Below are 26879 nucleotides of genomic sequence, written 5' to 3'. Positions count from 1 at the left end.
TTCAAAAAATACATTTAAATGAACTATAGTTTTTATATATGTAAGAAAAACGTGGCAATACCCCAGGGCACCTACTTCATTGAAAGACCCACAGAAAACTGCTTAAGTAAAAAAAAAAATGGAGATAGGCGATGGTCAACAATTAGATGAAATAAAACCGTCAAATAAAAGTTTGCATTAATGACAAAAAATAATAATAGCCTATCAGATTTTTATTTAATTTTAAAACTGACAAAATATTCAAATTCTACTTAAGATGTGTTTGGGCTAGCTGATACGTAATTGAACAAAGTTTTAAAATAATACTATAATGAACACATGTGAACGGCTTGTTTGCGAAACAGTAATACTTTTGTAACCTATATTGTTGCTTGATTGGTTTAACGTTGTGTGATGGGAAAAACTTTATGATAAGAAATTTCTGGAATGTTTAGGTAACGATCTCAACAGTTTAAAACGTGATTTCATTTATACAAGAAATAACTGATTATTGAGTATGTTGATAAGTTACACCAAATCTGAAATGGTACAATATTATTTGATTTAGTCAGAAATTTTGGTGTTGCAATCACTAAATTTGTGTTTCGACAAAGTAAAAAGAAATATTTTATACATTTCATACAGTGAGAAAATTAGCAACTACATAAAACTGTTGTATTAAGGTTTACTGTGAACGTGGGCCTATTAATAAGCATTAGTCAAGCTAACTTGCAGTGAACTAGAACTGCACTTCTCTTACCGAATAATCAAAATAATCCATCCAACAATCAATACTATTATGATACTTTTGTCAATAGTGGGATTAGTTTAATAAAAATTAAAATAAAGACTCAACTTCAATATGACCACATGTGCTTAAAATATTATAGAAGATTTAATTTAACAGATGCAGCGGAAGGAAGATAAAGAAGAAAGAAGCAAAAAATTTAAAGAAACGCAGAGAAATTTAAGAGAATAATTATAAGAACGACACATAGGATTTATATAAAAAATTATTAACTCAAATTAATTAGATAGAAGATAAGAAATTGAGAATGTCATAAAAATGTACAAAAAGACATCAATTAAATAAAAACAAAAGTGTTAGTGAGTGTTAATGAAGTAAAAAAGGAAGTACAAAATGATACTGTTGATCTACCTAGGAATTATTACTTGTGATTTGTATTTCATTGCTGATGTAAATATACGAAAAAATATAATCTGATAATGAGTGAAAAAAAGAAATGAACTATTTATCAATGAGGTTTCTAGTAATACAAATAGCCTTATCCATCGTGGGTTTCAGGTTTTTAAGTTATTTAAAGATGATTTCTATGACATTTTCTTATTTCCAGATCTCCGAATGCAAGACACACCATGGCCCGTCATGGCCAGGTGGGTTAAGGCACTTGACTCGTAATCCAAGGGTCGTGGGTTCGAATCCCCGTCACACCAAACATGCTCGCTCTTTCAGCCATGGGGGCGTTATAATATGACGATCAATCACACTATTCGTTGGTAAAAGAGTAGCCTAAGAGTTGGCGGTGGGTGGTGATGACTAGCTGCCTTCCCTCTAGTCTGTGTTTGATCTTTTAGTAACATTTTCTTAATGCTTTTTGCTTATATAGCTTCCACCTTGCTTGGGATTGATAGAAGGATAGATGTGTCGCAAATTAAGTTTGCTTTCGTATAATAGCCTGACATTAAAAACTATTATGAATGTACGATTCAGCAAATGTGTGATAACCACAGCCGATACGAAGTCGTGGTGTAACGGCATATATCAAAACTACATGTGTGCATTGCTAGGCGTTCCCACTTAAGTAGTGTAATTGAGAAGGTTATGTAACAACTCTTTACAACACAAAAAGTTCATATTCTTAGATCATAAAGATGTCTTAAGATTAGAGGTTTATAATTAACAACACAGGAATATTCCTTTTGCTTAATAGCATTGAAAGGCAAAGGAATATGGATCAGCTTGGGGTACTAGTACGTTCAGAAAGAGTTATAGTCTCTCGTAGTTAATAAAGTTCAGAGTTGTGTAACATATGGCAATCCGTGAAACCAAAGTTAGTTGCAAAAGCCGTCCACTTGCCCCAAACAACAGTGCAAAACATACCCAAGAAAGACCTCAAACTGGAAAGAGGATGCAAACTTCTTCCAACACAAATCCAGAAGAGGAAGACAGACTGTAGGAAACTGTATGAACGGTACCAAGCCAGGGTACAATAGCTAACGCAAATAGCCCTCGTGTAGCTTTGCGCTAAATTTAAAATAAACAAACAATAGCAGCATGTGGTGAAACTCGACGAAGTGTTTGTGTACTTGGTAACTGTGACAAGTCTTGTGACAATTTATACAGGTCAATGGATTATAGAAATGGTATGCTGCAAAAACTTTTCAAAGGAATTCATGATCATTGCTGGTTACTGCCTCAGAGAGAAATAAGGATATAAAGGTCAAGGTAAGCTCTGTTTACGTTTACTCTCATACTAAAGGATGTGGAATCACCAAGAAAGGCTTACAGTCATATATTCTAAACATCTGGAGAATGAAATGGATATTCATGTAATTCCATAATAAGACATACTTGACACAATACCTATTGATTTCTGAGCGATCGAACTGTTGAAATGGGCATTGAAAAACTATCGTCCTCATTGTGGAAAGTGTGCAGGAAAAGTGGTGCACTATTATTATGACAGTCTTACAATGGAGATTTTTGCAATGGAAACTACGCTGCAGGATTATTGTCAAGAGTTACGATCATCAGACAGAGCAAGACTGGAGATGGCGACATAAACTGTAAAGCCATGGTGATGTTATAAATGATCTTTTTATTATCCCTGAATGAACAAAGCAAAAATGTTAATATATTAAAACTGTTTTAAATTATGTCGATTTATGTGTATTTGGTTTTCTGTTAATTTTGAATACTTTTGTTAGGCATAAGCATAGTGTTTTATGCAAAAGGCACCTGATAATTAGTACGATCATACCTTTATGACATACTACTGAACGAATGACATTTGACAGATCCTTATGGTAGTCTTTGCCTTACTGTTCTGCATGCAGAATTTCGCGTATCCTGTTCTGGTGATGCCTTGTGAATTAGCAGGAAACCGTTCTACTTTGAAGAATTGTCCAAAAATAACCGAAGCAGGATAAGCAATCGAGAACGGGAGCAGCAACAGTAACTGTCGAGATTTAACGCGCTTCCGGCGCTCAAGAAAAATAGTTATCTCTCTTGTGTACATACACACACACACACATATATATCTTGAGGAGCCAAAAATACGGTGTCTCAATTGACGCCCGAGCTCTTTTTAGTATAGTTCACTGGAAAAGCAGGAAGACACATGTCGTCTGGCCAACTAAGCTAACGCATCATCAAGGACATTTTACTAATCAATATGTGGAGAAAATAAATAAGAATTCTAACTTGAACTACTTCGATTAATATTTGTATGCACGCATCAAGTTAATGTTTGGTAGATATCTCTCAAGCGTTTCGCTATTAAATAAATTTAATTAAAAAAAATAGAGCTAAAACTGTTTAGTTTATTGTTTCTATCCTAATATTTTTTAAGGCTCCGGGATGGCCAGGTGGTTAAGGCACTTTACTTATAATCTGAAAGTCGCGGGTTCGAATCCCCATCACACCAAATATGTTCGCCCTTTCAGCAGTGGGGCATTATAATGTGATGGTTAATTCTACTATTCGCTGGTAAAAAGTAGTCCAACAGTTGGCGGCTGGTGGTGATAACTACCTGCTTTCCCTCCAGTTTTACACTGCCAAATTAGGGACCGCTACTACAGATAGCTCTCATGTAGCTTTTCGCGAAATCAAAAAACAAACAAACATTTTTTTAAAATTATAATTTATGTAATAAGTCAAAAACCTGCAGGACTGACGTTTTCACATGTTAATATTTTCATCTGTTGCTCAACACCGATAATCTAAGGTAAATTTTAGTAGTGCTTCACTTGGAAAAAAAATTAACAAGGTTTATCTTATTTTCGAACACCAGTCCCACGCTGCACAAATCTGCTCGAACAACAAGAACGATTTCATAAAAATAGTTAACAACTGGAACGGTGTTTCGGTTCGTTGAGCCTAAGCCCGATCAATGAGTTTTGCTGATGACAAGCGTACTCATACAACCGCAAAGTGTAATGGAAATTCTTACTCTGAAAACTATAGCGATGTTCTAACAAACAGTTACATGTTTTATGTCATAAAAAAATCTACGTAGAAACGTTCATTATTATTAAATGCCTGAATTTTACAATGAAATTATTTGCTTTGCCGAACTGGTTTGCTCAAGTAATAGGTAGGTATATCTATTTAAGAACACTGATGTTGTTAGGCGTGGGTTGACCATAGAAAAATTAATAATTGCAAACTGATAGGTTTGTTAATGCATTGTAATTATGGTTATCGTTTTTGTGTAAAATTACAGCACTTTGTTTAAATGGTTTATCTGTTTTTGCTGTTTGTTAATTGTGTTTTGAGAAATATGTATACTTTTTAACAAAATTTTTATCAAACTAGATATATGTTGAGATAACTTAAAGAGTGTGATACTCAGATTCACAGATTTCCAATAACTGATCATGAAATATCAAAATGGTTAAAAACGTTTGTTTGAAATAAACATGGGCAGCAAAGAAAATTTTCAAGGGGAGGTTTAGAACAAACAAAAACTTTACTCCTTTAATCTATTAGAGGTACAAAACAGACTTTAACTTTTTTAATCAAGAGGAAATATCATAGATATAAAGGAAACTTTACCTTTTGAATATAGGGAGAATATAAAAGATACAAAACAAACATGACTTTTTTAATCAATGAGAGGTACAGAATAAACAAAAACAAACATTACCTCTTTAATATAAAAGAACCAAGACCGTAGTAGGGTGAAAAATATAGTGCTAGACGACTTCTGAGTTATCGCCTTTAGAAGCATGGCTATTACTAGAAGACAGTCAAGGACCTCTACCATTCATCTATGACCTTGTGTAGTGCTTCTTTAGACCCTAAATGCCACTCACTCTGGAGGTAGGCTGTCTTCTGTTGAAATTATCAGTTATTCAAACATTTCCTACAAAATGCAAATACACATAGATTGATTTCAGTAGCGAGAATTTAGTCAAGTATGATTTAATGGTTAACATGATGAGCTGTAGTTTGGAAGGTCCATAGGTTTGAGTTAAAATGTGCTGTTAAACAGTATCTGCATTCCTGAAGGTAAAATCATTATAGTTGTGACGGTAAATTCCACTAAAAGTAGCCAATGACTGGTTTCTTTTCTTCTGTTCAGTAGTTCAAAATTAGGGACGATTATGTGTGAAATGTGGGAATCTTTGACCTGAACATTTAGTCGAGGTGTCAAATAACGTACCATTCATGTTGAAAATAACAAGTAGTTGTAACTATGGATACAATGAAACTGCTATATTTGCAGCTTGTAATAAAACAAATCAAGCATGCTGAACATCAGGGATATACCTATGGCATTTTTGATTGAAATATGCCACTCAAAATTAATACAGCAACTAATAAATGTCTCTCAACCAGCTAATCGAAACACAAATTGTATCTACTCGTCCCAGTGTATTTGTACACAACTTATCATGGAAGATGATACCTCTAAAAATGGGAACACTTTACGTACACGTACCAGTTTGTTCAATTTATAAGAAAAAAATACCAGTATAAGTCGTCTTGTCAACTTTTAATGTATCCTTCAAATTATTGAGCAGTGAGTAATCTGTACGACAGCATATTACTAAAAATATTATGCATGTGTCGTGTAGTCATGTGGTTCTTGTCAGGTAGTCTTTTTTTTTGTTCATAAGGGTGTCTAACAATTCGTTTCGAGTCATTGGCCGAACGAAATAAACTGAAATAGCATGCTGAATGAAATTTCAGTTACACCTGATTGAGTTCGTATTTGAATAAGGACACTCCATAAAAACAACAGTCCTAATCCGAAAAAAGCCTCATAAAAACAGCAATATCTCATCCCTATACTGCACAGCTCTCAAATAATCTTCCTAGGTTATATTAAGTTTAGTATTTCCATTGAATTTGGTGCCGTCCCAGATTATGTTGGAATCATCATCTTAATGGTTGTGTTCAGCTAATCTAGTCATCTACATACTCTTATGTAATGGTCTGTCTGGAAAGTCTAGAAAAACTTAAACACGTCTCTGAAGGGCACTAGCATTAATCTTTGATTGTCCAAGCCAGATGGTCTTGAACCCAATGTCTCCTTGAGTATATCATAGATGGCGTGGGTTAGTGCAAGAACTTCAGATGCATATGAGTTACAACAGGAAATTTGTGTTATCTGGAAACGGAGGGTTTTAGTGAACCTGGTGGTATAAGGCACAGTTGTCTCAGACTTTTTGTTCTGAGTTGTCACCTTCATGCCGTCTCTTTAAGTTTCCTTAAGTTGATGGGTCTTTTGCTTCATGTGTCATTTGAAAATAACACAAAACAACAACAAGATAACGTTGAGACACCTCTGCTGGTAGAATGTTATAATTTGTCCAAACTTAAATACATTTTGACTCGTGCTTGGAATATAATAGTAGTTTGTGTTGAAACATAAACGCTAATAAATGAAAAAAAAAAAACGCCACATGACACATAGCGCCAAATTTGACAAAAATCATATGCATGCTGGAATGGTCTCAATTTCACGAGTAATAATATATGATGAGTGATTAGGAGAAAAGCTATTAACTTATTACTTGTAACTGCAGCCTACTGCTTCCTATATCCATCACAGGATTTGGGGTATTGTTAGCACTGAGAAAAAGTTATCCATAACAAAATTTTAGTCGTATATATATTATTATACCTTTACTTCCAAGTTTCTGAGTTTCTAGCATTCACCTTAATGTCACATAGAGATCTTATGCCTTTTTATACCGCAAGTTTATCATGTGATCGTCTAAATGTGTGAAATAAGAAAAGGCATAGCTGTAAACCTCTTTCAATTTTATATATATATATTTGTTTTTCATCTATAAAAAATTAAAATGACGCCACGGTTATAAACAACAATAAATTAAAAGAAACAACACTGTCGTTTTTAAGCGTTACTTGAAGACTGTTATGAACTCAAAGGAATGGATCATGTATATAATTAGAGCTTATAAGAACCAGATAAGATTTTGTCTAGTATAAACACGTGTAACGTTCCAAAAGTTGAGACCTTGCTGGCTTTGACTTGTGAAATCATTAAGTGCTTTCGTAATTAGACAAATTTTATATTTGCGAAAGTTTTCTGTTATATGCTATAGACAAGATAAAGCGTTGTAGAAATACAAGTGACAAAAAATCACGAGGACACTAATAGAATTTGTGTATCAACTACCTTAACTGGTATGTACATCTTAAGCTTAGTATGAAGTAAACATCTCGACTTTCCTTCGCCTGCAACCTAATCTTTCATGGAATGCAAGGCACATGGAAATATTTTTGGTTTTGCCATAATTGGATACTGAAACACTTGTGGTTTTTATTACCTTGAAATGTTTTTCATTCTCCTCTAGCACTTGATTCGATATATTTTACCCAGTGAACATCGTTAGAGATTCAAGAAGTACTTTGCTAGTACTATTATGAGTCAGTACACTAAACGTGTTTAACATATTACTAGAAAACTCGTCACAAAGTTTTTGGAGACAGTTTTGAGAATACCATTGAAATTAAGAACTATTTTAACTGAAACTTATGAATAAAATGTAATCCTTCAACTCGTGGATCTTGGCCAAAAAATTTGTAGTTAGTGTTATTTGGTTTGAATTTCGCACAAAGCTACATAAGGGTTATCTGCGCTAGTCGTCCCTAATTTAGCACTCTAAGACTAGAGGGAAGGAAACTAGTCATCACCACCCACCATCAACACTTGGGTTACTCTTTTACCAACTAATAATGAGATTGACAATAATATTATAGCGCCCCCACGGCTGAAAAGACCAGGATGTTTAGTGTAACAAGGATTCGAACTCGCGACCCTCGGATTATGAATCAACTGCCTTAACCATCTGGCCATGCTGGCCCTCCGATGTTGTTAAAAGGGTTGAGAAAAGCCTTTAAAATTAGACAATAATGTAGCTATCTTTTATTAATAGTTTTAAGAGAGAGATTTTGTTACACGAATATCGTTTACTGTGTTGCTACTGGTCATCAATATGTACAAATGCGTCCTAAGCCAAAAAATAAACAATAAAAAGAAGGTTGAAAATAACTTTTCTTGATAGCACCAATATTGTAAGTATGTGTTCTTACCTTAAAAAACTGTTAGTTACAGTATATGTATCGAGGACAGTGAAAGATATCTTTATAAAGCATTAAGAATGGTGTTAGACCTGTATGATAAAAAGAACAGTATTAATACAGATTACAGTGAGAACATATTTAGATGTTATGTAAGTAAATTTATGATATATACCTTAAACTATGGGTCGCAAGCAATTGATTTTTATTAATTAAATATCTTAAAGGAAACAAATTCCTCCTCGCGTAAACTACAAATGCAGAAGTTAATATACGTAGACAGTGGTTTTATGTGAATTTTTCTTCTTATCTTTGACTCACCTAACTTACGTTGATTCAGACGTTGGATGTTTGTTATCTCTTGCTACACCAGAGAAAACGTAAGACAAATGCTCATATATTTCATCCAATATCGCTTAGCTTTACTAACAACCTTATACAGCTGTTTGGAACATGCATACTTGGTGTCTTAGCCTTACTAAGAAACCTTATACAGCTATTTAGAACATGTGTATTTGGTGTTATAGCTTTACTAACAAACCTTATAAAACTGTTTGGAACATATATACTTGGTGTCTTAGCTTTTCTAACGAGCCTTATATAACTGTTTGGAATATACGTACCTGGTGTCTAATGTATAGTTTATTCGAGATAGCTGATGCTTAGCGTCACCTATCTTTCTGTTATTTGTAGAGTGCCTTCCTCTATAGATACACTTTATCAGCACACCAAATATTTCTGCTCTTTTGATTTCTATATATGGAGTAAATATGCATTCATGACTTGTACAAGAAACATTGTTCACTTGTTATTTTAACAACTTTTATGAGCGTTATTTTTCTAATACATGATTTGTCTGAATGACCAACAGAATGTTTATGACAGTTATAAAGTACGATCTATAGTGGCATCGAAGGTTTAACATGTAGCTATATCTGTGATGCCTCGTTATTTTACATAAATACTTGATGGTGAGTCTAATGTGATTGAAAATCTCTTTTAATAATTCAAAACATTATTAAAGTATATTGTTAAAGTATGCGAAATCTAGTGAAGTTTGTGCGTATATATATAGAGAAAGATTGATATTACATCCACTAAAACATGCATGCCTACAGTCAAGTATGTCTGAACTCTTTTCGATATTTTAAAACACTTTGGAAAGTTCTGCTCATCTACTTGAAGTCGAACATGTGCTTATCGTGATCTGTACACCCTGGTTAAAATTAAGTGTAGGCTACAACTTTGATCCTTCTGTTTAATAATCTTTTACCTAATGATAGGTAGTGTTTGTTTTGTTTTTGAATTTCGCACAAAGTTACTCGAGGGCTGTCTGTGCTAGCCGTCCCTAATTTAGCAGTGTAAGACTAGAGGGAAGGCAGCTAGACATCACCACCCACCGCCAACTCTTGGGCTACTCTTTTACCAACGAATAGTGGGATTGGCCGTAACATTATAACGCCCCCACGGCTGAAAGGGCGAGCATGTTTGGCGCGACGGGGATGCGAACCCACGACCCTCAGATTATGAGTCGCACGCCTTAACATGCCGGGCCCGATAGGTAGTGTCGTTCAAAATACTACAGACAACCATGATTTATTTGTAGTCATCTACTTGGTTACTTATCTGTTTTAGCTTTTTTAGTTTAAAGTCTTACCGAAAGAGAAAAACAACAACAGCAAAATTTTTTAGTAAGTTATGTTAGTAACCACAGTTACTGTTGTCTAACCTCATCTCAGGTAATTACAAACCCAACATGTTTGTCTACTATAAGACGCAAAATGGTAGTAAGTAGAACTCAGTATTTGAACATTGTGTATTTAATGAGTATTTTTGGAGGGTGGGGTTACGAAAATAGAAAAACCTTTATACATAAAATGTGGCATTAGAAAACTTGCAGTTAATAATTTTAATTTGTCGTATAACATGTTCTATCCATAGCCTTGCCTTAATATAATATTTCAGACATTTCTTATTTTGTTTTCGTTTGCTTCGTACAACATTTCGGGCTGTTCTAATTCTATATTCTGGCCAAGTTGGTGACTTCTTTCTTTGCTATTCATAATATTTCAGGCTATTGTTGTTCATTCTCTGATCAACTTGATGGCTTCTTTCTATACTTTATATATACCATATGTACGGGCGGTTGTTTGTGCTAGTAATGATAAGGAAATGGTTATTCCACATACCACATTTATTTTTCTAATTGTATTGTCTGAATCTCAAATACCCAAAGTGTGGAATTTTTCATTGATTTATGTTTGTGATGTCATTCGGTAGATGGCGAAGGAGGTTTGGTTACATATATAGATAATAACGTACATGTTATGTCCATTACAGTAAGATAATATTTCAAGCACTTGTAGTTCTTGTACTATAATCAAGTTGATGCCTTCTTTTTACAGTACTCACGCACTATTTTTACCTTCTGTAGTGTTTCTCATGTGTTGACATTGAGAGTCTTTAAATATAATTTATCAAGTACAACATTAATTGACTTGCTGTCTCGTTATCTTTTGTATGTGTTTATGAAATTTATTTTATGCAGACAAAAAAGTGTTTAGAAACATAGCTTTACAAACTTAAGCAAGTTCCTCTCTCTAAAAGGGATCTAGGAAAAGGAAATGACGTTAAACATTTGATTCTTTACGTGTCTGTATTAAACTGTTTTTTACTTGACAGTAACTAAACATACGATTTCGCTTTTATTTCAGAATCGAGCGATTAGAAGTATCATAAACATTTTCTAAACAAATATTATTTATTCGAAGTACAAGACGTTATAGTGAACTGACTGAATTGTATGGAAGGCACTGGAGCGAAAGAAAAAATATTGATATTAAAACAAACGAATTTACAACACAATGAAGTAAAGTATTGTAATATCCTTCTAATTACAAGACTATTAAAGAAATAATTTGAAAGAAAATGCTATAACTAAAAAAATAACTATTAGTACCAAAAGTACAGCGTCGTAAACGTTTTAGTGACAACTCTTGAAGTTTAACAATTATTAGTTCTTGCGTCAAGTAATAAAACTAGAGGTCTCTCATCTGTTAATGACACAAGCTCAGTAAAAAAAAATAATTAAAATTACGATCGTACTGATGGGGAATTAGATGTGCAATTGTCAAAAACATAATGAAATTAACAGTTTCATGTCATCACCCTCCCCTGCAATTCGGTACACCTGCATCAAACATCATTATTTATGGTGATTGTTTAAGCAAATATCACGCGACGTTAAACACTCTTTAGATAATTTCATGAAATTTAGTAAATTTGTGCTGAAAAGTTGGCAATGAACAATCAATAATAACCGTCAACACGTATGACTCTTTTGGAAACTTCAGCTAGAAACTGATAATCTAGTTTGTTTGGCCTAATCAATACATATGTATCTACGCGTCCTTTCACCTTATAGATCTTTTACTCCAGATCAGCCGTCTCTAATCGGAATTACGAGAAACGGTCCACTTTTCACTCTTTAGTGAAGCTGTAGTAAAAATATCATACTGGCACCTCACATGACGTTTTGCGTAGGCGTGTTCAAAAGTTTTGGTCAAATGTGAACGGTTTTTGTTGAATAACTCGACACGTGTGGCTTATATTTACACCAAATGAGACTCCTACTTGTAGGTTGAAAAGATGTACCAGTGTGTCAAATTTAAAATAAATCCATAAAAGTTAAGTATGTTTGTATATCAAATATAGCTTCCGTACTTCTAGTGGCAAGATAAAGAAAAGATTTGCTTTGTTTTTAGTTTTGCGAGCTACACGCGGGCTATCTGCGCTAACCGTCCCTAATTTAGCAGTGTAAGACTAAAGGGAAAGTAGTTAGTCATCACCACCCACCATCAACTCTTGGACTACTCATTTACCAACGAATAGTGTGATTGGCCGTCACATTATAACGCACCCATGACTAGCATGTTTGATGTGACGGGGATTCGAACCCGCAACCCTCGGATTACGAGTCGAGTGCCTTAACCACCTGGCCATGCCGGGCCGAAAGAAAAGGAAGAAAAGTCAAAATTGGAGATGTTATAACTCAGTTATTTTTTAATAGATTTCTTTGAAATTTGATTTGTGAAATAAGAATCCAGTAGAGCACATTCACTGGATATATGTAGTAGTTTGGTTTGACACAGTCCGAAATACAGAAGGTTAATAATACTCTGTGTGTACTTCAGCAGATTGTTTGGACTGATCAACTCACTACTGTGTCCTGTTGCTAGTGGAGTCAGTTTAATGGCATTAATGTTATCAGAGTACCGCAGTCGCATCCATTCTGTTTAAAAGACAATATCAAATGATCATGCGGCAAAATAAAAATAATAAAATAGGCCACATATTTCGTTTATAATTTCCATCCGAAAAGTAAACTCTTTTGTTCTTATTACTGATGTTTTTACTCGATAGTCTCTCTCTATTTGATTTTGGGTTTAATAGGTGTGTTATCGATAAATGTGTAGAGCATGTGACTCGAATCAGTGTTTAGGTTCATACTTCTCCGTGTTCCAGATCATAAGACCCAGAAAATTATAGTAGATGAGTTAACGATTAGATAAATAATTATTTATAGTTGGTATGCATTTCAATTAATTTCATAATCAGTGGTGGAATGGCCTTAGCGTGGCATGATGGTCCAGCATGTCAGGTTGATGATCTGAGAGTCTCGAATTCGAGATGTGATACTTCAAAACACACTTCATACTTTCAGCTTCAGATACTACGTTAGTGGATTAGTATTAGCTAATTAGGAATAGCCGTTTCAGGAGGAGGATGCTTTCGATTGTTACCTTTCCTTCTGTTCTGAATTTTAAAATTAAGAGCAGATATGGCTGAACCATGGAAATCTTTAACCTGTCCATTCAACCCATAAAGTGAACAAACAAGTAAAGCTCGGTCGAAATTGCTTATTTAATATAATATTCCAAACTGATCATTTAGAAAACAAACAAATCTCATTACATGTTTTTCCTCGTCACGTGTAATTCTAAGATTGGAGTCCTGTTTTTTATTTTGAATTTCGCACAAAACTACACGAGAGCTATCTGCACTAACCGCTCCTAATTTAGCACTGTAAGACTAGAGAGAAAGCAGCGAGCCATCAACACCTACCGCCAGCTCTTTGGGCCACTCTTTTACCAACGAATACTGGAATTGACCGTAACATAATAATGCGTATACGGCTGAAAGGGTGAGCATGTTTGGTGTGACGGGGATTCGAACCCGTGACCCTCAGATTACGAATCGAGTGCTCTAACCACCTGGCTATGCCATACCCTACAGTCGTCTATTATATGTAAAAGATAAGATACTTCTGCATTATTGTAGTATCTTTATATTTTACATATGTTGTTTTGTTTGTTTCAGACCCTCCTGGAGATGGAACGGTATCTTCGTGGAGAACCCCAGCTGCACTCTTGCCAGCCCCTACCTGACGACCTCAAAAGCCCTTGGGACCTCTTTACCCTACCAAAAGAACAAAATACATCCATGGAAACCATAAAGGATGTTATAGAAGAGAACCGTCTTTTATTGAATGGCAGAGTGGTCGAAAATACAACGAGTATTAACGATTCAGGTAATAGCAGTGGTGGGGAAGATAGGCTTAGTGTTTCTGACCTCGATATCGATGATCGCACTCTTGATATCAGAATAAATTCAGTCTCGTGTGAAAATTCAATGGGTAAAGCTTTTCGAGTTCCAAATACTTCTAATGTTTTTAAAAGCAATAGTCAAAACTTGAAAAGAAAGAAAGCGTTATCGCCTACGGCATCTTCTGAAAAAGTTTTTTTGAAAATGGTTAATGCATCAGAAACCTCGTTTTCTCCTCCGTCTTCACCAGATGGCGAATTTATGAAACCAGTAACCCAAAGTGTGGGATTTAACTCCACTATACAAGTGTCAATAGGACCAAAAGGAGACATATTTCAGAAGACGACACTCTTAAATTCCACATTAATGTCCCCAGCGTTCTCAGCCAAAGCTATTAGCTCTCCTCGACCAAGGTGTCAGTTGGACCTCGGATCAGATAAGAGACGAGTGCACAAGTGCCAGTTTTCTGGTTGTCAAAAAGTATACACAAAGTCATCTCATCTCAAAGCTCATCAGCGAACTCACACAGGTAAGTTTGCCTTTTTGTCTTCTTTAGGAAACGTCACTCGAATTAGTAGGTAATAAAAAAATATTTGGTAACTACTGTACAATTCCTAAATAGCATTTTGTTTCTTCAGAAAAATTAATTTCGGCAAAATATCTATATTTTAAAGATAACATTTTTGAAACGTATATCTCTAATGTTAGCATTAATTTTATCGTCATATCCGTAATTTAAATTTCAGTAACAAAGAAATTGTGATAAAAGAAAACTTAAGTGTCAGTTTGCCCCCCCCCCCCAGTGGCTCAGCGGTATGCCTGTGGACTTACAACTCTAAAAACCGGGTTTCGATATCCGTGGTGGGCAGAGCACAGGTATCCCATTTTGTGGCTTTGTGCTTAGCTCAAAACAACAACAAGAGTCAGTTTATTGGTTGTCAATAACTGTATGCAAAGTCACCAACCATAAAGGTCCATCAGCGCTGTCGTTTTGAGTAAAACAGCTGTAATAACCTTACAAAGACAATCTCAGTTTGCGATTAGTTTTGTTTAAATAAAAGTATTATATCAGTATATATTCATTGTACCTAATGTCTGATAGAGCATAGGTTATTACTTTCATTATCCGAGAAATTATTTGTAATTAAAAACAGTATTTATGAGACCAAATTCCTAGTATTCAAGTAATCAGTTGAGACAGTAAAAAGTATCGGCTCTCTTCCTCCTATCAGCATTGCAATGAGTTCATCTATTATTCTCTTTATCATCGACAATGATATAAAAAATAAGTTCTAGAGGGTTATTACGTTTCTACCTCACACTGTAACTGTTTGATTCACATTTCATATTGCGGTTCCCAGTATACTAAGTTCATGGCGCTCACTGCAAGTTTTTGTCCTTACATAGACATTACAAATGATTTCTCATCTTTCCCCAGTTCTGCTAAACAGATTAATCATAAAGGTCTATTTTTCTCGTTCCTTTTATCCTTAATTTTTACATATTTGTCTATAGATGATTGATAAATAATTTTCACTGTTATTAACACAGACTGAGTGAATTGTCCTTTATCATAAGGAAAGGAACTACAACCCACAACTTTCCTTCCGTCTATCATCAATACAACTCATAGTTAGTACAAGCGGTTGTTTCTTTCTTCGGGATCTTGTACAGATCCAAGTACGAGCTTGTCCGAGATTTCTCTTCCAGGAGTACCAAATGTACTGGGTGGTCTCACGATTACACAAACAATGAAGAAATTTCTGCACAATTAAGACTGAAGTGTACACAGGAACAGTTTATTATTTATTGTAGTTATGTTGATAGAATATATAATTATGATGTTGTTGTTTTATTCCAAAGTAAGTTGCATCTGATATTAACACCTTGGTGCACATGAATTTATTCAGCAGGTTATAAAGAAACTTTTTTCTGCTCCTGTCTTCGATGTGAGACTTGAAATAACGACACTTAGAAATAAATTCAAAATAGTTAATAAACAAATGTTTGGCCATGACTTCACACCAGTATTAATAAATAGTTCATCATAAATATTAATACATCGATAATAATGGAACCAGGAAAATGAATCAGAAGGAAAAACCTTATTCCACAAACAATGCGGCAATTACAATATTCAAACAATATATTGCAATATCAGTAACAACATCGCGTGACAATAATTATACCCTTAAAGGTGAATTTTCAACAAATTTAATAATTGCCTTAGAAACTGTACTTTGGTTAGGTATAATTCCTTTGTGGTTGCCATATTTTTAAACACTAGTTTTTTGAGTAAACAATGAAACAAAATATGCGGGTCCTCAAACTCAAGTTCCTCTCGGTCGTTCGGCTGTTTCCGTGACGTTTTACAACTTTGACGTAATAGTTGCCAAACACGCTTCGTTGCGCGCCGACCATTTTGTTCCTTTCAGTGCTGATGTTTTATGTAAATCTATCGGTGCTTTTTTCGGATTACATATTTTGTGAGACTATTTTTTGCCTTGATATTGCTACTTTATGTTTGTTTCATGATAACACGGTTTACTGCGTTGCTTATGGTTGTAAAAACGGTTCGGCATCAGACAAAAGCTTCTTTTCGTTTCCGTGCAAGGAGAAGGAACCGACAAGGTGGCGACAGTGGATGCGAATGGTCAATAGGAAGAACTGGACTCCTTCACACCATGCAAAGCTTTGTAAAGATCACTTTGAACGCTCATGTTTTGTGTCGGATCCCACTGTTTTGGATTCCGTGGATTTCAAGTCAGGCAGATTGAGAACGAAAAAAACCATCGGCAGTAGACAGGACCGTCCCCACCATCTTTCCTCGTGTAGAGCTGAGGACTGATCTCAGCCTGCAGCGTCACGTTCCACCCCTCTGAAGCCATCCCTTGCCATCACGAAAAGAACAAACTTAAAGGTATGTGCGCAGTATAAAGCGATAAACAATAACTAGTATAATATAATAATTTAAAAAGTACAAGTTTTTGAAGAATGTAACTAGACATACACGCTTCACATTCATGAGCGTGTTTTGCATTTGTGGCACCTGAAAGTCAGTGAAACCCTGATTTCCTAGTCTAGACAGTGTACATATCTATCCCAAATAGAGTATATTCCAAGTTTAAAAGCTGGTAGATCATTCAGTAGATGTTTTTATATCATTTTTAAATATTAAAAAGTTTGAAGAATTTCACTTTTCAAATTTAACATTTCAAGATAAATTAACTATTTGGACTGCTACATCTAGTTTGATTTTATAGACAGAATTATGACGTATAATTGAAACTCATTTTGTTACTAGTCATAAATACCCGGTACAATGATTGTGGAAGGGCCGAGTATTAGTTACTATAGTCGGCAAAGTATGAACAAATAAAACCCAGTTTGTGATACCAATAATTGATAAACACCAGACAGGTTTCGAGATGCTTAAACTTGCACGTGAAATAATACAGACCATATTTGTTGTCATGACTTAGGCTTACCATTCCTTCACTGGAGGTATGACTGACTCGCAACCGGCCTGGGCGCTATCAGTATCACTCACAGTTCTGTTCGTGGAACTGTCCTCGTCAATAGAACTTGTCAGATCTGTGTCAAAAGTAACTGTTCTAGGTTCGTTCAGAGTAGGTTCGAAATGATATGGCGCTACTCGACACTGTTCAGAACACAAAGTCAAAACAGACTCCGCCTCTGTTTCTCAGTATCCACTGGCCATGTTTATTTACATTCAACGCGCTAGCGTTGGCGGTTTGTTTGGCAACTATTACGTCACAGTACTTTTCCTAGCAGCAAACGTAAAAACTAAAACGTTCGGATTGTCACCTGGAAAGGGCTCTTTCTGCACCAAGTTCTATGTTTCATTTATTAGCACATATTTTTTATAAAAAATGTGAACCTGCATTATTAATCAGTATGAGTAGTTCTTTTGACTGCAGAGTTTCTTTTTTTCTGTAAAATTCACCTTTAACTAACTCTCTCTTAGTGAATGTTCACCGCTAGGGAAGCTTGTGTCAGTTTTATCATACATACATATATTTATTCAAAATACAAATTATTTTATATAAGTTGAGTTAACATTTTAACGCAACTAAAAATTCATAGATAATCTAAACGATAAAAGGAAATGATGAATAAACGATAAACACAGCCATAATCATTTAAGAATAAAATTTCCTACCTCAAATATTTGGGTTATTCTTATAAATTATTTTCATTTCACTGTCATTCTTATAAGATAATCATGCCCTAAAATGCAGAGCGCGTTTCTATGGTAATGACACAAACTAGCTTCACAATCTAGCATGCAAACCAACAGGTCATCGTTTAATCCAAACACAGAGAAATATCAGCCTCGGACAAGTGAGGGGCGTTACTTAATTCTGTACCCTCCTCTGGCTAAAGGCTAAAGACTGCGTTTCGAAACCCGTGGTGGGAACGGCACAGATAATCCAGTAAGTAGCTTTAAATAGTGACTTAGAAACTATTTAAAGCCAACACAGTTGTTGCCGGAAAAAAATGACTCGTTTGCACATTTTCTCAACTCTTTCCCCCGTTCACACATACACAAAAAAAAAAAAAAAACAAGTGAGTTGGAGAACGCCATCTATGCTGTTTAATTATCTTACTTCTCAAATTAAAACTGCACAAGCCAAAATGTCAGTTTAGTTTCTTGACAACTATTAATTTCATAATGTTTTACTAACAAAGAAATAAGATCACAACTGAGAATTAAATATATACAATAATATCATTCGCTTTTCTAGTCTTACAAGGATGAATTTAGTGCATAATGAAAACTCGGCACGCTTACATATTTTATGCATGTTTTTAGTATGTTGAAGAATGTTGGAGTTCTATTAAAACATTTACGAGTATATTTCATTACAGCACAATATCATTGGCTCGCTTATTAGTTAACTGAACTTAATTTAATAAATTTTCTTGGTATGTTGTTTATATATGAAATAGAAAACTCATTGACTGTGGTTTCCCTTTTCTTTTATGAGTCTTTGCCTGATGACTTAAGAGAAGCGACATCATAAAAATCCTAAATGGTTTATAATTGTATATAATTCTAAGTATATTTCATTATAAATAAGCTTTACTTTGATCCTGTTCTTATATAGCGAAACTATGACCATATTTGGTCTCGTCTTTCGCTCATCAATCATATCATGCACGTGTTAGTGCATGTATTAATGAGGAGCTGTTTTATTTCATGTATAGTTTTTATGTGTTACATAAAGTGTTGTGAACCGAAGCATGTATGTCAGTATCTTCCATTTCTGGTTAACTCGGACTTGTATTAAACCTCATATTTCATATCTTACCATCCTGCTCTTACTTTGCTTTTAATGATTTACCTGTTGGACCCAATTCGCTTGCGATCACCATAATGAGACACAGAACCAATGTTTAAGAGTAGTTAGTTACTCATAGGCATAAGACTCATTTGGTATGTCATGTTTGAAATAAGAAAGCTGAAAAGTAATGTTATTGTATGATCAAAATGTTGTAGAAACGTTGAAAACAATTTCATAAACACAAGAATGAAGTGGTGCTTATGTGGCCTCATATGTCTGAGATAATTTCTATCTACAAATCATAAATATTTTTAAAATTTTTCGATTAATTTCAGATCTTATCGGCTGAAAAAACGAGAGAGAACATGAATTACGAGCTAAAGTTTTACTTAAAGTTATAAAAAGTACTTTAACCTCAAATCCTACCCTAAGAAGAATATTAATAATAAACCTAACCAAGTAACAGTGCCATAACAAAAGTGTCGATGTAGTTGATGGCAACCACAAAATCTAAGTTGACTTACTAACATTGACACACTACAAAAATAATAATGAAATATGTACTTATGTCGACGCTCTCATCAATCTATAAATTTAGCCTGTTGTTAGTATCAATCCGTTTTAGAATAATGCAAACCTGTTCAATGTTTTTTAACTGTATGAATAAATAAGCATTTTTGTACTTCGTAAAATAACTGTTCAATTGTTAATATCCACATTATTACTAATTGAGAACTGTAATTCTAAAATTCAATTTAATACTTTGGTATTGTTTGTTTTGTTTTGGGAATTTCGCACAAAGCTACTCGAGGGCTATCTGTGCTAGCCGTCCCTAATTTAGCAGTGTAAGACTAGAGGGAAGGCAGCTAGTCATCACCACCCACCGCCAACTCTTGGGCTACTCTTTTACCAACGAAAAGTGGGATTGACCGTCACATTATACACCCCCACGGCTGGGAGGGCGAGCATGTTTAGCGCGACGCGGACACGAACCCGCGACCCTCGGATTACGAGTCGCACGCCTTACGCGCTAGGCCATGCCGGGCCTAATACTTTGGTAACTAAAATAATATTAGGTCGTGCTAGTGTTTATACCATGATTTTTATCGTGGTTAACCTATCAAACGTCTAACTAATTAGAGGCTGTATTCGCAGACAAATGCTACAGTCTTCGTCACGCAGTATCAACATGGCCAATTCTGATACCAGAAAAAACCCTGAAAAAATACAGAAACATTGAAAACCCTCTATATCGCTGCTTGGGACCTGCAGGACAGTATCTTTGTACTAAATTTCATGTAAATTGGTCAAAATATGGCTAAGTAATAGACCAAAACCCCCAAAATTATGTTGTTGTTGTTGTTTTTTGCGAGATATAATTCTCCTAAAAAGACTTAAAATGGAAAAATCCAACCTTTTATGTTCAATGTGTTGGGCGTACGACAATTTGTATTAGTTCCAGTTCTCATTTTGGTTGCTGTAAATATGACTGCACAGGAGTCGAAAATATACATTTTAGGATTATTCTACCTCTGACCTCATAAAACCCCTTAAAAACCTAAAGAAAATAATAATTAAAACGAGCCTGGATATATTGGACCAAAGTAAAAGTCTACCAAGTTTCGAGTCAATTCTCAGAGAAATAAAGGAATATTAGTCGATTGAAGATGTTTGGAAAAAGAAGAAAGAGAAATAAAAGATAAACAGTACGTCTCTCTATAGATGGCCCGGCATGGCGAGGTGGGTTAAATTACTCGAGTTTTACACTGCTAAATTAGGGACGGTTAGCGCAGATAGCCGTCGTATAGCTTTGTGCGAAATTCAAAAAGCAAACAAACTCTATATATATAAATACCTTTAAAATCGAGAAGAATATACGAGCTGCGCTATTGGTTGTGTTTTAAATGAATCTATTGCCATTTTGGAAATCTAAAACCTCTAAAAAACGTCTTCTTTGTTTTATACACTTCAGTCATTTAAATACGTTTGGGATATAAAAACCTTACTGCTTCCATGTACAAAATAGCTAATAAAGAATCATATTTAGAAATACAGTAATAAGAATGATCATTAAGAAATCACTCGTATCTCAAATCGGCTGGTATGGGTGTTAAAACTTTTATTAAAGTGAAATAGAAAACAAAGTGTCGACCTTCTTAGGCCATCGTCAGATTAAAAAAGAGAGTTTGCAATTGACCGTAACCTGGCATATGTCTCAGAGACGACAGTATAAACGGCGGTACGGGATTGTAGGGGGCGTTGCAGTATATGTTAAATTATTAATAAGTATAGGTACAAAGGTTTTTCTTTATATTGGTTTAATTTTGGTTTGAGTTCAAACTACCGAACCTTATAAGATAGTTTTAGAACTTTATATCCAAGACCCCAACCCATTGATATACACCCTCAACAACTAATTAACAACCCTTATAGGATTCACTTCCACAAAACTAACTTTATGATCAATGACCAAAAATACCTACAAAACTAAATGACTTAAGTATGGGCAATCCCGTGTCACAAGTTCTGGCCAGTATTTTCATGACACAGATTTAATCTTAAGCGATCAATTCAGCCTTACACCTACTACTATACTGGTACTGGTATGTTGATGATACAATTGCTGGATCCACATATACAGAACACACACTTAGTTTTTCAGCCACGTTAATTCTATACACTACGACATTCATCTGTGAACACGAAAAACCAAATAAATAACATTTCTCAATCTCAAGGTCACAAGAACCGATACGCAATTCAAAACTGAAATTCACAGAAAAAATCACCCACGTTGGGCTTTACATGCACATGAAACAAAACAAAAACTCAATATATTAAGAAACCAAATAAACACAGCCACAAAACTATGCTCACCCGATAAAATTAACGATGAAATTAACAAAATAAAACAACACTTCATCAACATCAACAAATTTTTTCCAAAAACCGTTGAAAAACTTTTCGCACACACCTCGATCAACAACATGGTCAACAATAAACTAACAATAAGTCCCAAGATACAACAAACTACAAAACTTTACACTGCTGCATACTATATATTCCTGATATCAGCAAAAAAATAACCAACATTTGGAAAAAAATATATAACAAAACTCAACATTCCAGTAAACACCGAATTTATTTTAAAACCAGGTACAAAACTAAAATGTAAAAACTACACTGACCAACATTATTTATAAAATATCATACAATACAACAACTGCCACAACTTCTGTATTGCAAAAACAAGCAGAAAAAATGGAAACCAGATTCAAAGAACACAAAAAAAAACCTTCACACGTTTTTGAACACTGAATCAAATAAACACAGCATAACCATAGAAAACTTCCAGGTACTAAGTGGGGAAACAAAAATAAACAAACGCAAAATCAAAGAAGCCCTACTTATATAACAACTCAAACCAAAATTAAACCAATATAAAGGAACACCTTTATGCCTGTTCTAATTAATAATTTAAAATATACTGCAACGCCCCCTACAATCCCGTACCCGTTTACACTCTCGTCCTTAAGAAGAGCCCAACAAAGGTCAGTTACAAACCATCTTTATTAACCTGAAGATGACCCAAGAAGGTCGAAACGCTGTTCTCTGCTTTATTTTAATAAAAGTTTTAATACCCAAACCAGCCGTCCTGAAATACATTTTTACTTTGAGCGGGTTTCTCGTCATCACGAAGAAATCAATCGGAAAATGAATATTTCTTAAAACCATTTTGGTTTAACTTTCTTGCATGTCTTCCTGTCTATTTTCTTTTATGAATATGTGATTACATACCCTTCCCAAAGTCGACGTTTTTTCTGGGTGTTTGTTTGTTTTGAATTTTGCGGATAGCTACACGAGGGCTATCTGCGCTAGCCATCCCTAATTTATCAGTGTAAGACTAGAGGGAAGGCAGCTAATCATCAGCAACCACTGCCAACTCTTGGGCTACTGTTTTACCAACGAATAGTGGGATTGGCCGTCACATTATAACGTCCACACGACTGAAAGAGCGAGCGTGTTTGGTGCGACAGGGATTCGAACCTGCGACCGTCAGATTATGAGTCGAACGCCTTAACTCACCTGGCCATGCCGGGCCCTGTGTGTGTGTGACAGCACACTGTCTGCGAACTTCACCCTGGCTTTATATTAAATGTACTTGTCACAAAACTTGTATATTTGCATATTCAGAATAGTTTTAATATAACACGCTCAACCTTCTGTATATTTCTTAGTTTCATATACTCTTCTGTGTAAATATGTGACTGGATTATTGCACTTTTCAATTTTCATCATGATAAAACCATAAAGTAAGATTTTAAATTTATTAAACTTTTTTTTCGGGTTTTCTTTTCATTTCGGACGAAGTATCATGAAACAGTGATTTTCTAAAGTTTTTATATTCAAGTACAGTGTGTGTATTTTTCTTGTAGGAGTTCTTTACATATTTTGGAAAGTTTCCTATATTTATCACAAAAGGCTTTATTCTTAAACTAATTTTCTTGCAGGTGAAAAACCGTACAAGTGTTCTTGGGAAGGCTGCGACTGGCGATTCGCTCGTTCTGACGAACTGACCCGCCATTATCGAAAGCACACTGGTTCGAAACCCTTCAAGTGTTCCCATTGTGACCGCTGCTTCTCGCGTTCTGATCATCTCGCGCTTCATACAAAGCGACATTCAGTAGCTACACCATCTTTTGATTAATCATTTCCCAAATTAGACGAAAATGTTCTTCCTGCATCTGGAACATCATGAAGTAAAATCATTAATTAGCAAAAAAGAAGAAGAAGTAAGAATAGCGACTCCAGTTACAAAACTTTTATATTCTTACATTTTCGTAGAAATGATTTATTCAAGTATTTTCTTTAAAGATTTTTTGAAGTATTCCCATTAACGAATGCTCCAGCAAATTGAACATCATCCTTCGTTATCTCTGTGTTTTATTCATTTACTACAGGAAAAAAAACATTCTTGGGTAGGGAAAAACTATGTTACTTGAACACCAAATTTCTAAAAAATGCTGTGATTTTTTATTCGGCTAATATGCAAACACTTTCACTACAGTTTATTATTGGAAACGTTGAAAAAAACAATCAAAAACATTTTCCTGCATATATACTTTACAGTACAGTTAAACTTGTTGTTTTATTTTAATTGTTTGTCATAAATATTGTGTTAATCAAAATTTAATCAATAACGGCAGTTTCATGAAACATCCCTTTATAAAATGTTGTACTTGAATTTGAAATATCTTGACTTTTTATCTTATTTTAATTGATAATCGTACAAGATATTAACTATTGGAGAATGGGACAGATGAATATCTTGAAAGTGGTTTTTCTAATTTCAGGTTTTCTAATTGTTTATTTCATATAATGTGATATATTATCTAGATTTGTATATTAACTGCTTGTTTTCTAGTATCACATTAGTAATGCTAGCTTTATACAGTAGGAAAATGCCAAACGACTTAGAGAAATACTTATTGTTCTGAGATTTTTATATTTTCTTGCATCAATATCTGTCAAAATTTCTTTTGTCAAAACATATTTTTTTAATAATTATGTGAAATAATTACTTTGTTACTTAGTGTTATTACTATTTTGCAAAATAGTTGTTAAACAAAGAACTTTAAAATAAACTGTATCAACAGCTAGGCCTCAAAACAAACTCTTTTATGTATCAATTTTTTTTCACCAAGATAGTGTTTTAATTAATGACAGTGTGGACTTTCTTGATACTTCTTTACAGTTAAATATTTATGCCATTTTTAAAGTAAAAGTAAACTTCTCTCATTCTTAATAAAACTTTTACTCATAAGAATATTATTCTTGTTTCAAAAGAAAAATATTTGCTAGGCTTAGTTTGATTGTAGCACGCAAAGACGTCTACTACTTTTTGCACTTTTGTTTGTCACGCCAGAAAGACTGCGAAAAAAATGTTGCTATAAATACACATCTACGTGAGGCGTAACCCACTATTAAGTATTATAGTTTTGAAGCTATCATTCAATGTTACACGCTTTAGCCCTTAGTTACATATCGTAAGCCGGTGATTAAAATCAGAAGACCAGTTGTTATAGAAAGTTTAAATAAACATTATCGCCTAAGGTTTGAGAACATAAAGATGACAGTAAAGGTTATTTTACTTTTGTTGTACTGCAGACTGATTTGTTAGAAATAGAAACTCATGTTTTGTGTATATCTCACCAAAGTAATTCGGCAAGTGAAGAACGGGTTATAAAATAAGCATACGTTTGTACGAAACGGCATATTATCGTTACATTAATAATTGTTTGTTGTTGTTCATTTTTATCTTCTTGCCAAATTATTGACTGGTTTTGAAAACTGTAATTTTTCATGTGAGAAATCAAAGTCTCCCCACACTCCCGCCACATCTTGTAAAGCTTAAATAATCTGCTTGCTATGATAAATTAATTTTCGATGTTTTTATGACGTCAGTGGTGAAGAATTGAATAATGCCTTAGTAACTGTGTTAGCCATAGTGTTCATCATCCAAATGGACCAAAGTTAATTTTTGCCTTTGCTGAAACGTATACTTTTAAAAATAATTTCAATTAGATATAAGATTGTTACATTTTACAACATATATGGGCATTGTATGTGCACATTTTGATAAGAATACTTTTGTACTAAATTTAGTCCACCTTGTTTGATAATTGTACCTGATTGTTTATAATGTGAGGAACACGTTCAGGCTTGTATGATTATTTAAGTATTTTCCCTTCAATTTTGGATGATATTGTTTCAGAACTTCGTCAACAGGAGTAGTATTTTAAAGTTCAACAAATATGTTTAATTTGTTCAGAAAATGAATTGTATACTAGTACTTTTAACATTATGATTAAGAAAAAGCTATGTTTTAGAATATTGACAATGAATTTTAATGAAAACTAAAAAAGACAATTTTGATTTGTTTCAAATATTTCGCGGGACAAGTGTATCAAATGTGTAGATATCCATACCCTGTAGTTTTATGTTTATGTATTTCTTCTGGGTTGTAGTCCATTTGTTGTATAGAATAAAAAATACTCTTCTTAATGTGGGAAACGGTCAAGTTCAAAATACCAAACTTTTTACGTGTTAGTCAATCTGAAATTCAAAGCTTAACTGTGTCATTTTATGGCAAAGTTAATAGAGAAACAAAAATATTCAAAAATTAAAAGTGACGGATGGAATAAATGGAAAAGAAATGTAAGTATTCTTAAAATATCAGCATTTTTGTCACGATATTTCGTTGGTTATATATCATTCGACATATAACCGCCGTTTGGGTTAACGGTTTCATTCTTCACTGATAGCATATTCATATCCATCTGTGATGTGTACATACATATATATATATACTAAACATTTAATTGAATCTTGATTTGCCAAAAAGTTGATTTTGTATGCCTCTCTTTGGATTTTAATTTAATAAAGAATGGTAATTACCGGGCTCTTATCTCTTTATGCATTTACTTATTTGTTTATAATTGTGCACATTTCAAAACAGTTTGGTGGCCTGCGTCGTAATAAAGTGTAGTAGAATTTTAGTGTATTATGCTATAAATCGTTTATACCTAACTTCGTGAAACAAACATTTTAATATCTTACTAAGAGTCTTTAATTTTTAAAGGCTACTTTAAAACAGATCATTAGGTGCAAGGTTATCGTAGGTTATT

General features: G+C 34.2%; 1 protein-coding gene across 7 annotated transcripts in view; it reads left to right on the top strand.

The window, feature by feature from the left end:
- Window positions 1-26653, top strand: part of LOC143222020 (Krueppel-like factor 6) — a 116492-nt gene extending 89839 nt beyond the window's left edge. For 3 of the 7 annotated variants that reach the window (XR_013011917.1, XR_013011919.1, XR_013011918.1), the window contains exons 2-4: window positions 13658-14411; window positions 16468-16802; window positions 23703-26653. Coding sequence is in view for 3 of the 7 variants with exons in the window: in XM_076447829.1 (XP_076303944.1) it covers window positions 13658-14411; window positions 23703-23899 (951 nt within the window). In the remaining 4 variants the exon portion in view is untranslated. Of the gene's footprint in view, window positions 1-13657; window positions 14412-15433; window positions 16803-23702 lie in introns of those variants that run through there. The other 4 variants (XR_013011920.1, XM_076447829.1, XM_076447830.1 and 1 more) reach the window with 4 other exon arrangements.
- The last annotated feature ends 226 nt before the right edge of the window (window positions 26654-26879 follow it).

This window comes from Tachypleus tridentatus, chromosome 8 (assembly GCF_004210375.1).
Source record: "Tachypleus tridentatus isolate NWPU-2018 chromosome 8, ASM421037v1, whole genome shotgun sequence".
Lineage (NCBI taxonomy): Eukaryota > Metazoa > Arthropoda > Merostomata > Xiphosura > Limulidae > Tachypleus > Tachypleus tridentatus.
The sequence above is the reverse complement of the archived record's forward strand: the minus strand, read 5'-3'. Positions and strand labels throughout refer to the sequence as shown.